Below are 16203 nucleotides of genomic sequence, written 5' to 3'. Positions count from 1 at the left end.
TAACATAAATGCACGTTACAACTGATGTTACAGCTGCCAGTGGAAAGCTGGTTTTGCTCTTAAGCCCTGTTTGGGTCCCTCGGAGTCTGTTCAGGTGGCTGATGGAGCAGGGACTCGGGCTGCAGACCCCTGCGGTCCCAGGGAGGCGGCCGCTCTCCCAGCTCTGTTCCTCCTCTTTTGCACACCCCGCGCTTGGCACTGCCAGCTGCGCTCCGGCAGTGCGGGGCCCCGTATTTACACCTCGGAGCAGGGCGCTTCATCTCATGTCGTCTGACAAAATCCCTGCGTTGCTGAGCATTTTTGCAAAACATGGGGCTTAGCCCAAGTGCTCGCTGTGGCTGGGTACGTTAAAAATAGGGCTAGGCTGGTGGCTGCTAGCTCATCGAAGGTAAAGGAGCTCACTTGAGAAATGAGTAGAGCAGGCTATCATGCACCAAAGGGAAACGGTGCCGATGGCTTTGCTGTCGCCCTGAAATGCCATCCACGTGGCTAGGCCCTTTCTTCATGCAAAAAGCTGAGCAGGTCCTCCCCATCCTCACTCCCAGCCTGGGATGATGCGAGGCTGGCTGTCACTGTGGCCATACTGCCATTCGCCTACAGCCGCCTTGCAACGTTTCTGCGTCTTCACATCAATGACATGAAATGGTGCAGCATGAATGCATATCGCTGCCAAGAAAACCTTACCAAGGTGTGATAGTTTTCCATCCTGGGAGAGGGAGGTACAGTTTGTTATTTATCTTTTCTAGAAAAAATAATCCTCCCCATGTTGTACCTATTCAAACTGGTTCACCCCAGAAGGAGCCCCAAAGAACCTCTCAGTTCTTCTTGGAGGGCCTTTAATCTTCTTCGGAAGCAACGAAGTCAAATCTTCTTTAATGTTGCTTTAATATTGCTGGGAAAGCATCTCTTCACATTAGGCCTGACTAGAAGCAAATGAGAAGTGTGCATGTGTCCACTTATTTTGCAGCTCACTGAGTGTGAAATCTTGGGCCCTCAGTACTGTGAACATTGTAGTTGCTTAACAATTTAGGAGGAATTTGATGTTGTCATCAAGTCCAAGACGTGTACCTACTGTTGTAGGAGATACAGTAAACGGGAAGGAATCTTTTAATGACTTTTACTACTGCCTAATGACATTAAAGCCTCCAAAGTGTGGAACTTGGTTGAGTATAGCGTCTGCTTTGTGAGTTTTTCTCTATGTCTGTTTCCTACCGAGCAGTGTTTTGCTTCATTATCTCTCCTCATTCAGTGTAAAAACCTTCCCTTTGGTGTTTTGGTGTTAAGTCTAGATTTTTCAGTACAGAGGCTTTGTAGTAATGTAGCTGTGATGGGTGAAATGGTGGGGAAACTAACTTAGGAAATTAGCTACATAATCGCATTAGTGTGAAGTTGTGCAGCAGACTGCTGTTTTCAGGAAACCGTTCCTTTTATAAAGCATTTAGGCTCTAAGCCTTCAGTGCTTTCCACATACCTTAAGATTCGGAATAATAAAAAGTACAGGAGGAGGAGGAGGGAGAGGGAGAGAGAGGGGGAGATACTGACCAAACTCCCTGTAATTCTTTACTAGAAAATGACGCTTGGGCAATTAGGGTACATACATTTACCCTAAGAACACACCTGGAAGCCACAGGGAAGCCACCCTATCTGCACGGCTAATAGAAAGGTTTGGCCAGTATTAGTTCTGTGGTACACAAGGGGCTACAGACTGTGTGCGCCGTGTACAGCAGCCGGCTCGGCGTGCCTTTTGGGTATCTGTCTGCCTTGGGTTATGGGTGAAGTATTTAGCAACAACTTCAGGCACTCAGCCTTTATTTTAATGAGGCTCTCCAGGGGAAAAAGGAGAAGGCACAACGTCTGTAAGAGCTCTGCTGCTCTCTTTACATCCTTTCTGCTTGAGAGTTCCAGTGGGCTTTTCCTCCCACCCCAGTGAAAAGGAGCACTGAGAGCGCATGACCCACGTTGTTATGTACGTATGAGTTAATTCTGCCTCTTTAGTTCTTGTTTTTTGCACTTATGCAGCCTTATCTAACAGTCAAGGAGACTTTATATTAAATGGAGACTTTGTCGTCAGTATGTTTAAAAGGGAAATCAAAGTTGGGAATGCTGTGATCGAATACAGTGGATCGGATAATACTATTGAAAGGATTAATTCTACAGATCGGATTGAGCAAGAAATAACACTTCAGGTGAAGTATATGTTGTGCGTGTGGAAATGTCTGCCCAGCATTATTGGTCTGATAAGAGTGGGCAGCAAAGTGTGTTGGTTTACTCTGCTTCATCTTTTTTCCTGCCAGGTTTTATCAGTCGGCAATTTGTACAATCCTGACGTTCGTTACACGTTTAATATCCCCATTGAGGACAAACCTCAGCAGTTTTACTGGAATCCATATGGCCCGTGGCAGCCCTGCAGTAAGCTCTGCCAAGGTGGGTGCTTGGGAAGGCTTAGTTTTGGGTTCACCTGGGATCTGGGCACTGCTGTCAAATCCCTCTGTGTCTGATTTCTGTGAGATTCTCACGTTGTGGGTGTGATTGTTTCCCTGGGCTATAGTAGTAGATAGCATCACACAAGCAGGTAACCTAGCACTGCTCTGCTGCTTCGCGGTGCCAGAGCAGGCAGCCCCTCTGAGCCAGGTAAGCCTTGCAACTGGGTTTGCAGTTGAAGGGAGCCCAAGTGCAGGAAAGGTTACGTGGCATTTCGTAAGGCCCCAAAAGGCATCGCTGTCTGGTCTGGGGTCTGGCACCCAGTCGTTGCCACCTGCCAGTGCTGGCCGTGCCAGACACACAGAGCCCATCCTTGCAGGTGCACTGCAGCTCTGCCTGCATCCATCGCCTCTGCACTAAACCCCTTCTGCTCCTCTTAGTCTTAACCTCCTCCCTGTTTCTGAAAGAGATTTAAAAGCTTAATTAAATGCCTCTTAAATGCTACTATGAAAGGAGTAAGAAAAATATCTGACTTGATGGCTTTCCTGTGTGACTCGAACAATGTGCTGGTTTTTTTTCTGTGTAGGAGAACGAAAAAGAAAACCCGTGTGTACGAGAGAGTCGGATCAGCTCATGGTGTCGGACCAGCGATGTGATCGAATTCCCCAGCCTGACCCTGTCACTGAGCTTTGTAACACAGAATGTGAATTAAGGTGCACTCTACTCAGCCATGTGTATACGTTACATCCTATCTTACTCCTCTTTCCTTTCACCTCTCACCATAATTCCTTTTCTCATCAGCCTGTATTAGATTTTAAAAAAGAAAAGGATTAGCCGTTGCTTCTTTGTCAACCAAGAAGGATTGACATCCACCAGCTGTGTTTTCACAGGCACTTTCCTACATTTTCACATTTCTCTTCTTGAAATAAATTAGCATTAACTATAAAAACCAAATTCACCTAATGTTGAAAAATCTCCCTGTGCAATACAGCACTGAAATTCGCATCTGCCTGGATCGCTCAGCACCATCCTACAGACTGCAAAGGGAAAAAAAAAACATGCCTAAAGCAAAAGACTAACTAAGACTTGGATTTATCATCATTTGCTTAAAGCAAAGAATAGGCTTAAAGTGCGGAGCAGGTTTGGGGCTGTCCCCAGACAACTCCTGGCGAGCTGGAGTTGATGGAGCATGGCCTGAATCACCACAACCCATTTTGCTTTAAAAAACAAGCTGTTTTCCTTTCTGGAGCTTAAATATGGTGGCATTAAACGGCTGCTGCTGAAACAATTCAGATGCCGCCTTTCCCGAGGGGCTTCTCTGGCTGTGTTAAACCCGGGGCGGTACAGGGGCTGTACAGGGGCTGTATAGGGGCTGTAGATCGGGTTGTCGAGGTAACAGCTGTTGCCATTGCAACAGGTTGGAAACTTGAGAAGGGTAAATGCAGGAGTTTGAAAAGCAGGCAGGGATGTGAGGGCTCCCTCCATTCAGGAGCTATTAACTCCAAATCCCATTGATCTTATCCTTCTCCTAGCTGCTCTGTTTCCCTCTGCCCGGGCTCTGTGCTCCCTGCACAGGCGCTTGCAGCCGCCCGGGGGTCTCCAGGACCCGCAGGGGATGTCACTGCCTCCTTTCCATGGAGCCACCCCCGTGGGATGAGGGGGCAATCAGCTCCTGTTGACTCCAGCATCTCTTTCCAGAGTTGGGGTCAGGGCTGATGTGCAGCAGGGGCGCATCCCCAGGTGGATGCTTGAGAGCCACCAGTCCCAGCTGCTCATCCCGGGAAGAAGGCAGCAGGATGGGAATCTGTTGAGAGGGAACACCTCTAACCCCTGCTGACACCTCTGGGGCTCCTGTGTCTTGGAGTGAGTCATTCACTTCGGGGAGCTGAAACTGTTTTGCAGGTGTCCTGCCATGTGGAGCGCCTGTCAAGCCTGGGCAGATCATTTTCCGATGCTGTAATTTTCAGCTGTTAGTTTTTAGAGGCTGAGGTGACACCCCTGCAGGGGAACGTGGGGTACAAAACCTTCAAAGCACTGCTCCCTTGCTTGGCCACGGACTCCCCGTGCCGCCCTGCGTGGTGCCACAGAGTCGCAGTGTGGCTTTGCTGCCTGTAAGAGGGACCTGGTTGACAGTTCCTTCCCTGCAAGGAGCCATGCCAACATGAGTCGCCTCAGATTTTTGGAAGCCACAAAACATTGGGAAGTATTACAAAGAGCCAAAACTTCCAGTTCAAGACTGTATATTCCTCATTTATGTCAAACACCCTCGAGCACGTTACTGGCAGAGTCCCAGTGCCCCGCAGCTCATGTTTGCTCTCCCCGGCTCAGGTGGCACGTCGCGAGGAAGAGCGAGTGCACGGCCCAGTGCGGGCTGGGGTACCGCACCCTGGAGATCTTCTGCTCCAAGTACAGCAGGCTGGAGGGGAAGATGGAAAAGGTCGACGACCGCTTCTGCAGCAGCCAGCCCAAGCCAAGCACGAGGGAGAAGTGCACTGGGGACTGTAACATGGGAGGGTGGCGGTACTCAGCCTGGACCGAGGTAAGGGATGCTCGGTGGTACAGCAAACACTGTCTCCTTCTTGCACAGGGGTATGTCGGGCTGTTCAGTTTGCAAACATTGTGTCTCTAAAAGCTGGCTGCAGTGATTCTGCTTCCATTGCTTTTTCTGGGGGACACTAGTCCAAATCAGCCGGGTACTCCTTATTTTCCACTGCAATTAATTTATGCTTTTAAGCATCCCAAGGTCTATCTTGATTATGTTAAGCCCTGCTGGCTGTCTTCTCCCATCAAAGCTGGCACCACTGCCCAGGAGTTGGGGAGAACATGTTACCATCAGCAGAGGACTCTAAATTTGTTTCGTTTACATTTTTTAGTTTTTCCATGAACGAGAAAATCTCTGAATGCAGGCTTGGCACCAAGAGAACGATAAACCTCGGGCTATCTAGGGAGGGCACAGTGAAGAGGGGCTGGTGAGAGGGAATTAATCTCTCCTAAAAAGAGTGAGCAACAGCCTTTTGGAGAACTGAAAGGCAACGCTTGTAAAAGTAATAGTGAGGTTATAACCCGAAATGAATTTGTGAAACTCATTGCCATGAGATTTTATTAAGCTTAGCAAGATTGGCTTTTTAAAGGAATATATAAAGTAACAGCCTGTTACTTAAAGTACAAATTGTTCTTCTGGAGGTTTTCTGCAGTCTCTTCACAGTCCGGACTGCAAAGAGGGAGAAGGCAATAAATGGGCTCTTGGATCATAATAGGGTGGCAGCAAACTATTTACTCGGTGTCTCTCCATCCAGTGCTCCAAGAGCTGTGGCGGGGGCACGCGGCGGCGGCGAGCTATGTGTGTGAACACCTACAACGATGTCCTGGACGACAGCAAGTGCAGTCAGCAGGAGAAGCTGACAGTGCAGCGATGCAGCGACTTCTTGTGCCCCCAGTGGAAAACTGGTGACTGGTCCGAGGTAGGTGCTGGTCACCAGGGTGGGCTCACCCTGCTGCTTGACCACCCTGAGGGGCTGGTACCTGCAAAGATATATCTCTGTCTCTGCTCATCCATTGTGTTCTCTCTGGTGGCACCGTGCCTCCTGCAGAACATCTCCCTGAGCCTGTGCAGAGGGAGGCTTGGGACAGCCAGAAAGTCACTGGTCTTGTCCCTGCTGGTGAGGTGGCTGTTTCCCTCCCTGCAAAGCCACAGGGGGTTAAGTCCTGTCCAATCCTGGAGTAATTTTTCCCCAATTTTTCCAGGGTTCATCTGCTCCTTTGGGAAGAAAAATATCTTCTGCCCTCATTTTCCCTTGAGATTGTCCTCATGAGCCCTGGCAGCTCTGGCTGTCGCTGGAGGGCAGGATTTCACCCTACTGTCTTGCTCAGCTGTCTCCCTGCTGCTTATTACTGATACCTCTCCCACAGCTGCTGGTGTCCTTTGCAACGCGACAAAACCATATCTTGATCGGCTTTTCCCTGCAGCAGGACCAGGGATGCTGGAGAACAGCCTTCAAAGGCTGCGTGTCACCTTTGTGGCCAAATATCTCTCATTTCTGTGAATCACATTCTTTTAGGAAATAGTGAAAGCAATTAAGCAAGTGGGAATAGTGATTGTTCTCTGCAAAATATCTGTCTTTTGGGTCTAGCTGCTGCCAGCCCAAGCCACGCTGGGGCGGTGGAAGAGGCACTGGCAGCTCATGGGAGCTGAGGCCCTTAACATGCACACTCGGGGCTGAGCAGGCTTTTTGCAAGCCTTTGGCACCCCGTTGTGCACAGCTAAAGCCCTGTAGGGCAGTGCTGTGACTTCGCCCTATGTCTCACAGCTGCTGGAAGTCAAGAGCCTTCGTGGTCTTGCTTTGCCTGTGCTGAAGGGTCCCAGCCTGCCTGTGCTGTGGACCAGGTCCTGAGAGCAACCCTGCCTTGTTGCAAGACGCTCACATGTGTTACAGCACATGTGGTCATTAGCTAAAGAGCTGCCTCTCGGCACCAGTTTTTAAGTTGCAACAGGTCTCCAGGTTTATTTTTCAGTGCTGGGGCAGATGCTGAGCCAGCAAGCGCATCCTCGGCACCTCCTGAGCTTGTGCTTTACTCCTCCCAGTGCTTGGTCACCTGTGGCAAAGGGCACAAACACCGCCAGACCTGGTGCCAGTTTGGAGAAGATCGCTTAAACGACAGGTTTTGTGATCCCGAGACGAAGCCGGAGTCAGTGCAGACGTGCCAGCAGCAGGAGTGCGCTTCGTGGCAAGTGGGGCCGTGGGGGCAGGTACTGCAGAGCCGCTGCGGGGCTCCTGGTCCGTGACACCTGGGTGCTGCTGGCCGAGGCTGGGTGCCACCCTTTCATCCATGTTCAGCAGCGTAACTGTGTTAATTGATTTGCACACCAAAGCAGCCCTCTGTTCGCTCGGGTTCAGCGGACGGGCCAGCAATAACAGTACCTGCCCTTTGTGCTAAATTTAATCTCTGTCATACTAAATCGGCTGTGATTTTTCAAAAAAGGGTTTCCAAGGTTACGCTCCTAAATCCATATTTAGGCACGTAAATACGTGGCCTGATTTTCACAGAAAAGCTGCTCCCATTGAATAGCTTTTGTTGCTTTTAATATTTTCCAGTTTCTGGGTTGATGAGGTTTTTTCCTGTTAAAATGCAAGTTGCTCATTTCTCCCAGAGTGTTCTGGCATCTCCTTTTCCACAAAGCTGTTAGCTCTTGACTTAAAAAAAACAACAACAAACCCAGACCAGTTGTCCCAGTCAGACTTAATTTCCCATCAGCAAAATTATTCATTAGTCACTTGTGCTACTTACTGTGGGGCTGAGCAACCAGTTTTAAAGAAGGATATGATGCAGGTTATACCAGACTATGATTTATTGTGTGCAGCGAAGTAAGTCATTTAAATGCTCGCACCTTCATTCCTGAGGAAGCAAGTGAAGCGTGCGAGGCTCTGGTGGGCACAGTGAGTTAAAACTTTGACCTAATTTAAAGCTGAAATGCATGAAGTGGAGAGAAACCAGAAGGGAAACTGTGTTTTATTTTTGCTGCTCATGCTACGTGCCTAAATGCAGGCTGGGCTGATTAATACTTTCTAACCAAAGCAGCTACTCGGACCCAGCAGTTCTTTCTCCCATCTGTCCTCTCCCAGTGCACCATGACTTGTGGCCAAGGGTACCAGATGAGAGCGGTGAAGTGTGTCGTGGGCACCTACGTGTCAGTGGTGGATGATAACGAGTGCAATGCGGCAACGAGGCCAACAGATACCCAGGTAAATCCTGCTGCCCTGTCTCCATTTTTTCTGCCAGCATGTGTACAGAGGCATCCAGGCTGCAGCTTCAGGGGATGTCTTGTCACAGCAAAGGCTTGCCCCGAACACCAGCCCATGCAGAGCAGTATCTGCTGTGTGGCCCTTGGGAAGGTGCAGCACAGCACCCCACTGTTTTGGTAGAAGTGGGAAAGAAGAAAATTCAGAGAGTTCCCATCCAGACCCTCTCCATGTGGTTAACCTGACACTCTGAAGCACCAGATTGCTAAAAAGGCAATGGACAACTTGTTGTGAGAGCATCCAGACTACTTCACAGGTTACAAATTACCTTTGCTTATGGCTTGTATGCATGGAGCTCTGGTCATAGTATGGGATGTGCAAGGGGCTGGCCAGATTCAGAGCTAAAGCTGGTCCCTAATTGCTCGTGAGCTAAAGAAGCAGCAGTAGATGAATATCGGAAGACAACCAGCCACCAGAAGGATGAGACAGTATTTACTAACCTCAGAGGCTGGGGTCTCAACACAGCAGACCCCTCCTTTGGCTTGCGTGGGGTCTGGGATGCCTGGCTGCATCTGGGCTCACTTGGCTGCAGGACTGTTGCCGTCTGGTACCAATGAGGGCTAGGGGCTGTCATGTCTTGTCTGCTGCACGGGATACTGCAGGACACATGCCAGCTACAATTCCAGGCACATCCCCTTGGCTGGATAAATTAAGAAATGCTGCACACCCTCTGCAAATTTTCTGAATAGGATTTCCATGCTGTGTTGGCTGGTACTTAGAAGCAAATGTGTAAATTCCCATTTCAGGCAGAGGATGTGTCCAGGGTGTCTGAAGGAGTTGAATAAAACAGAACATTACCACCTATCTGTCATCCAGGAGAGTCATAGTGCTGGTGCCCTGCCCAGCTTCTGTCCTGCATGACTTCACAGAGTTTAACTAAGGCCACAACAGTTAGGAAAGGGCTGTTTTTCCCATGTATGGAGACCAACTGCGCTATAGTCAAGGGGTAACAAACCCGCTTATCATCAGCCATCGTTTGGCATGCACATTTCCAGCGTAAGTAAAATCATCGCAATGCAGAAATCATTCATGCCATTTGTCAAGAGCCGCTCTCTCCCTTGCAGTGACGATCGGTATTAATTTCCTTTTTGGCAATGACTACTTGTAGGTTCATGAACCAAAGTCATGGCTATTCATCATTTCTGTTGCCAGACCTCCCAGGAAGTCCAGACAGGACCAGAACCCCCCTGTTAGGCACCATACCAAGGCTGAGCGGAATGACATGCCTGTCACCAAAACCTTGCATGCTTGTTATGTGGTGAAGATCAGGACGCGAATATAGGTGGTCTGGTGGGCTGAGGGAATCAAAGAGCTGCAATCAGCTCAGCAGCGTAACCTTTAAGTGGGCTGCAGGTCTCACGCTGAAGGAAGGGAGCTTTGAAGAGAGATAAAGTTGCTGCCTTGCAGATGTGTGTTCATACCAGAACTCTCTTAATGAACTTTCATCTTTTGTCTCAAAAACATCTGGTTTTAATGCATGAAGGTGGCACATGGTTATGGGGGTCCCTATTGTAGAGTCTCCTGAGGGTTCTGCATAGGAAGCCCTCAGGGTACTGATACCGAGTTTTGCTGATTCACCAAGAGGATGCAAGGAGAAAGCCTGCCAGCACACAAGCATGCAGGTCATAGACTTTCAAGACGTGTGCTGCTCATCATTACATCGAAGAGAAGGTGGTTTAACTGACACATCTGCAAACTCCTGATTTCCCTCTTTTCCCTCCTATTTCATGTATAGGACTGTGAAGTAGCAGCATGTCCTCCCCATCCAAATAGTCCTGAAGCCAAGAGATCCATACCGGGCATTCACAGGACGCAGTGGAGATTTGGATCCTGGACACCGGTAAGCATGTGTCATACTTTCAGGATTACTTTACAATAAATAATGTGATGTTTTTAAGTGCATTTGTTCAACTTTTTGTTCCAAAGCCCTTGTAATATATATCAGGAAACTTTCTAGTGGAGTGCTTGTTGTTCTTCCCTAGTGCTCTGCAACCTGTGGGAAGGGTACCCGGATGAGATATGTCAGCTGTCGGGATGACCAGGGCTCAGTGGCTGAGGAGTCAGCTTGTTTCCACCTCCCGAAGCCATCAGCCACCGAAATGTGCACCGTGACACCATGCGGGCAGTGGAAAGCCTTGGAGTGGAGCTCTGTAAGCATCACGTTGTCTCTTGCAGGAGAGCCTTGTAGACCTCATTACTGGAAACATGTTTCGGAAATCTGTCACGCTTGCCCTTTTATAAGTGGGGAAGATTCAGATTTTCTGCTGTTCGTTATTAGCAATAGCTGTGTGTCCGGTTCTCAAAGCAGACATGTGACTGTGTCTCCTTTTCCCACTGTAACGCAGTGCTCGGTGACTTGTGGTCAAGGTAAGGCAACGCGACAAGTGATCTGCATCAATTACAGTGACCAGCTGGTGGATAGGAGTGAGTGTGACCCAGATGACCTCCCTGCCACCGAGCAAGACTGCTCCATGTCTCCTTGTCATTCAAACAGCCATGACTACGGCAGGGCCATCCACCCTTTCCTCTATCCGGATCATCGCCTGAAACTGCACCCTGGAGGCAGCCCGAACCGAAACCGCGCACACGTACCAGGAGGCAATCAGTGGAGGATTGGTCCCTGGGGTGCTGTAAGTGCCCTGATTTTCTTATTGATGGGGTTTGTTTGGTTGGGTTTGGTTGGTTTTTTTTCCAGGCTAATCCAGCCTTTTATTAAAGTATAAAAAATACAAGGAAAAGAGGGACCCTTCTCCCTGCTGCCTGCTCTCTGCTCACACTTGCAGCAGGATGCAGGCATTGCTGCTTAGCCTCTCGCACCTCGTATCTCCAAGGTTCTCCAGGCAGAACACTGATGTTTTCCATGAGGCAGACGCCAGCCTTTGCTTCTTGGCCATCTCCCGGGATATTTACAGCTGCAAAGAGCTGTTGCCAAAGCACAGCAGAGCCTTAATGCCAGCTCCTCCCACCCCAACCAGTTTGCAGCTCTCTATCAGGGAAGTCCCTAAAGGGAATTAAGCACAAATAGGATGTCAAGCACTGCATTAAAGCCAGTGGGGATTACTCACCTGCATAAATCTAGTCTCGTGTTTATTTTCTTTGCTTAGTCAGCACCTAAATCATTGCACTGCTATTCGTAATAGCTGGGTTTTGAAGTTAATAATACCTGTTAGCTGTATTAAATTTCTAGCAGTGCATTCCCACGGTGCAAAGCACTGGGAAGAAGCTGGGAATGCAAAATTATTCCCAGACTCAACGAAGCCATGGGCAATTGTGTCTTTCAGTGCTCTAGCACATGTGCAGGGGGGTTCCAGCGACGAGTTGTGGTGTGCCAGGATGAAAACGGATACACCGCAAATAACTGCGATGAGAAAAGCAAACCCATGGAGCAGAGATCGTGTGAATCTGGCCCCTGTCCTCAGTGGGCTTACGGCAACTGGGGAGAGGTGAGTGCACCATTCATCCCAGGCTCCCTGCGCAGGGCCAGGCTTTTGTTAGCAGGTGGCTGAAAAATGATGGAGAAGAGGGAGAGATCTTGGTGACATTTATTAGAAAGATTGGAGCATGAAAGGCAGCCTCTGATAAATGAATGAACCCTAGTACCTGCTTGGTGGTGTTTTCCTTTCTATTTGTCACGGGGAATTTTTCTTCCCAGGCAAAAGCAAATTCTACAAAAATGGAGATTTATTTTTTTTCTTTTTAAGAGAAGTCTAGTTTGACTGAAGGCCTTTTTATTTTAGTACAAACACTGCTCCTTTCTGAAAATTCATCTGAGATGAGCAATTAGAGACATTAACCTCCAGTGTCATGTTGGGTCTGGCAGTATGGTTGTGGAGCAGCATGAAAAGCTTTGGGAAGAGAAGCTGAAGCAGCTGATGCTCCATCTGAGGCTCCTGCAGCCTTTGTGGGGGGATTTGGCTGGAGTGGGTGGCTTGGGAACAGAACCAACCATTGGGTCTTGGGAGGTGCTAGTGCTTTGAGCAACTGTTAGCAGCTGCCCAGACAGTGATTGCTCTGTCCTCTGCTGACTTCCAGTGCACGAAGCCATGTGGGGCAGGGACAAGAACACGGCTGGTGGTGTGCCAGCGCCCTAATGGAGAAAGGTTTACGGATCTGAGCTGCGAAATCCTTGACAAGCCACCGGACAGAGAGCAGTGCAATGTGCAGGACTGTCCTAGAGATGCTGCCTGGAGCGCTGGTCCTTGGAGCTCGGTACGACCATAAACTCTTTCTCTTTGTGAACCGTTTTGTGGATATCCCATAACAACAGATTTAACTTGCTTCAAACCAAGGTGCTAATGCTTCATGTCTTAAAACTGCACTTAAAGAGGATTATTGACAATATATTCAGAATAACACCTGTTCAGGAAGGGCTTACATTAGGGCAGCTTGAGTCCTTTAATTTAAAAGGCACTTTCTGCTAAGTAGCCACCTTTGTCCGTTTTATTACACTGTGCGAGCGCTGTGCATTATGAGTCTTGGTTCTGACTGAGTTCTTTGCATATGGATTTGAACCTGGCATTTAAGCAGTACATTTCCATTGAACTTAAATTGTTCTGGTATTTAACGGTAATACTGCACTGTGCACCTACTGGTTTACCAGTCGCGTGTTTTCTGCCAAAAGCAAGATGACAGGGGGAAATGTGCCCTAAATTGCATTAACTCCCAAGCATGTACAAGCTTGTATAGATGTGTGTGCGTGTCTCTACCTGCCCCCACACACACAGCTATACAGAAACCTGTGTGCATTCACACCTGTGCTCTATTTCTGTTCCCGTGTATATATGATATGAGTGTGATATACTGTGCAAAGGCACCTGTAAGCTTTTCTTGTGCATCTCTGGTTCTGGAAAGTTACTGTCTGGCCTGATCTCCAGCTGCTGCTCTAAATATCATTAAGACAGCAAGGGATCAGCGAGGTGGTGGAAGGCTTAAAACCCTGGGAGCTTTTTTGTAACAATATAGAGTGTGGAGCAGGGGTGCCTTAAACTGCTCCTTTGCCACTGGAATAGCCTGCTGCAGGGATGCTCCTGTGAGGGCAGAGCAGCCCTGAACTGCAGGGCTGGGATGCTCGTTTGGGTGCCACAGCTTTGGAATTCTCCCTGGCCAGAGCAGCACCTCCTGCTCGGCGTGGAGCCCCGGTGTGCAGTGTGGGGCTGAGCCTTGCGCCGAGGCGAGAGCTGCCTGGTGCACTGGAAACCACGGACCTGCCCGGTTTGGAGTGGCCTTCAAACAAATGTCAACCTTGATTGTGTATCATTTGAAGAAGATGTTAAAAAAAAAAATTATTTAATCTGACTCAAAAGCACTTTATAGGAAAACAAAAAGAGGCCTGTTTGTAATGTATTGGACTTCCTTAATTGTCACAGTTGGAAAAGTCACCTTGCTAAAACATAACCACGCTCGTTTCTGCGGGTGCTTCCAGTCATGCCTTCGGTAACACTCCTCGATATCTTTATCATACCTCAGTGAGTTATGCAATAGCCATAAAACTGCTGACCTGGTGTTTATACGGTGCTTTACCAGTACAAGGGACGGTGATATGAATAATTTCGTTTGAGGTGCTAATGTATCACTTGTACACTGATAGAGCTGGTGCTAAAAATGAGCGAGGTGAGCTAAGCAGAGCTAGGAACGTGTGCGGTGGCTTCCCCGCAGAGCTGCCGGCTGGGAGCTGCTGTGTTACCTGTGCCGGACCGTTTGCAAGAACCCAGGGGGCGGACAGAGTTGTGTTGCATTTTGGTGTCGCTCGGCGTTCAGCCTCCTCACAGCTGTTCAGGAGCAGGCTCCAGGGCTGCGTCTGCTTCTCTGTGTTGGAAATGCAGGGTGCAGTCCTGTATTTTGGGGTTGGATTGGTTGGTTTTGGTTTTTTTGTCCACCCAGAAAAAGTTCCCTTGACTCTACTCAGTCTTATTAACCTTGGTGGGTTGTCCTCGCTCAGCATCCCGGGAGCGGGTGGGATGTCTGGCAGACAGGCAGAGGGCAGGGGCATCCTACCCTGCCTGCGGCATCTCCCACCGGCTGCCCCCGGTGCTCGCAGCCCCCCGGCCTCCCACAGGTGATGGGGCTGCAGGGCTGAGCCCCAGTCGTTGCCACAAAGTGACTTGATTTTTCAGTCTTATTTCTGAGGTGTCCTTTGGCTCTGATGTAGGGGACCCCAGAGCTGTTTGAAAACCAAATTTTATCTATGGGGTCAACAGGCTTGGTGTCCCTCCTGCAAAATACTCCACATGTATGTCTACCTCGTGCTACTACTGTAGGTAGTAACATCCAAATCTTTTTTTTTTCTTTAGTGTGGTATCACCTGGATTTGCTTTAGCTCTGTCATTGGTTACAAACATCATTCTGTAGCTGTACGTACTTCATCTGTTGGGATGGAGTGTCACTACCATATTTTTTTGGTCACTTTTGAAACAAGAGTATAGTATTAGCTGAAACTTTTCAGCAGTATGGATTTATGTATTTATGTAAAAGTGTATTTATTTTTCCAATATTGTTATTTAATTTTATAAAAATATTGCATACATTTACGATGTTTAATGTTAATGTTGAACAATGAAAATTAAAGACAAGTAGAATGTAATCATAAATGAATTTGTATAATGATTTCTAGAGTCTTTTGCTAAATTAAGATCATATACTTAGTTTTGGTATCTTTGACTATATTTTCTGAAATGGTACTGCCATGTTCCATCTTTTGACTCGCTTTTCTTTTACTTTGTTGTCCAACAGAAACTGTCATTCGCAATAATTAAACACAGTTTAAAGTGTCTAAATTACAAAGTTCAGATAACTAATTTCTTGCAAGCACCTGTCTGGCTTAGCTTTACTCAAGTTTCAGTGAAATTAGTACCATAAAATGCATACAAATTAAAGCAGAGAGAGTCTGAGGAGTCCAACCCGCAGTCCTCAGGTGAAATTCCATTGGGATTTCATACAGTAAACAAGTGATTTTATCTGACTGGTTAAATCCAGGTTTTAAAGAAAGAATTAAATGAATAAAGAGGTTCTGTATGTCAATGATAATTTCATAACGGGAGACTGGTGAGATACCATGTCATTATAATGGGTGTTCAAGGAGGGCTAAGAGGAGGTGACCATTTTATATCCTTGTTTATTTAAGAATATGTATTTAAACACTGCAGAACTGTACACCATGTGATAGACCTGACCTTTTTATTAAAATAATACTTTAGAAAACATGCAGAGACTGTCACCAAGGTACAGAAAGTGGTGGGTTTTTCTCCTCTGACTGCCCCATGGCATGAACACAGATGTCCGTACATGCTCTCGAATACCGAGAGGAAATCTCTCCATGTTCTCCAGAGTGAGGGAGATGTTCACAGAGAGCATTATCCATCACTTCACTTAAAACCTGAGGCTGAACCCAATTCTCTCGGGGCGGATCTGCTCCTTGCAATCATTATTCCCATGAAACTTTGAATTTACCGTAATATCAAATTGTATCCTGATACAATTTATGAATAATGCTGAACGGACTTGTTGTGGGCTTCTCATTCTGTCTGAGTTAGGAAATGGGCACAGATAAGGTAAAACAATTATATCTCACAGCACCCAGTCCTGGTTCACTCAGGGAGTGATTTGAACTTTGCTGCACCAGGACAGTAATTATTTGACTTTGACCTGTGGAAGATGGATGGGTGGGGTTTTGGATTTGGTGGGGGGTTTTGTTGGGTTTTTTCCTTCCTAAAAAAAAAAAAGTATTATAATTTTAAAAGTAATCTGCTTTTTCAAGTACTTATTGCTTTTGGGTATCAAAAGTTCTAGCTGCTGATGCAATGGTTGCATAGCTCTTCGTGCCTGCAAAATGGCAGTGTGTGCTTCCCAGCTCTTTATCAAATAGGCAGAAACGCTGGCATCATAGTCCTTGACCGCCTTTTGATCTAACAATGAAAAATTGGAAGCTTAGCATAAAATAATTAGAATATCAGCTGGCTAAGCTCCAGGCTCTGTTATTGTCAATGTG

At 47.6% G+C, this 16203-nt stretch overlaps 1 protein-coding gene across 7 annotated transcripts in view; it reads left to right on the top strand.

Moving 5' to 3' along the window:
- The window catches only part of ADAMTS9 (ADAM metallopeptidase with thrombospondin type 1 motif 9), an 86180-nt gene that overhangs the window by 34960 nt on the left and 35017 nt on the right, over positions 1-16203 (top strand). For all 7 annotated transcript variants that reach the window (XR_005103628.1, XM_037383189.1, XM_037383190.1 and 4 more), the window contains exons 17-28: positions 2020-2186; positions 2295-2424; positions 3008-3134; positions 4750-4960; positions 5718-5882; positions 7004-7168; positions 8043-8162; positions 9955-10059; positions 10202-10369; positions 10565-10849; positions 11501-11662; positions 12252-12428. Coding sequence is in view for 6 of the 7 variants with exons in the window: in XM_037383189.1 (XP_037239086.1) it covers positions 2020-2186; positions 2295-2424; positions 3008-3134; positions 4750-4960; positions 5718-5882; positions 7004-7168; positions 8043-8162; positions 9955-10059; positions 10202-10369; positions 10565-10849; positions 11501-11662; positions 12252-12428 (1982 nt within the window). In the remaining variant the exon portion in view is untranslated. The remainder of the gene's footprint in view (positions 1-2019; positions 2187-2294; positions 2425-3007; positions 3135-4749; positions 4961-5717; positions 5883-7003; positions 7169-8042; positions 8163-9954; positions 10060-10201; positions 10370-10564; positions 10850-11500; positions 11663-12251; positions 12429-16203) is intronic.

Source organism: Falco rusticolus, chromosome 4, assembly GCF_015220075.1.
Source record: "Falco rusticolus isolate bFalRus1 chromosome 4, bFalRus1.pri, whole genome shotgun sequence".
NCBI classification, from domain to species: Eukaryota; Metazoa; Chordata; class Aves; order Falconiformes; family Falconidae; genus Falco; species Falco rusticolus.
Note: the sequence above shows the minus strand (reverse complement) of the source record. Positions and strands in the feature narration are given on the sequence as shown.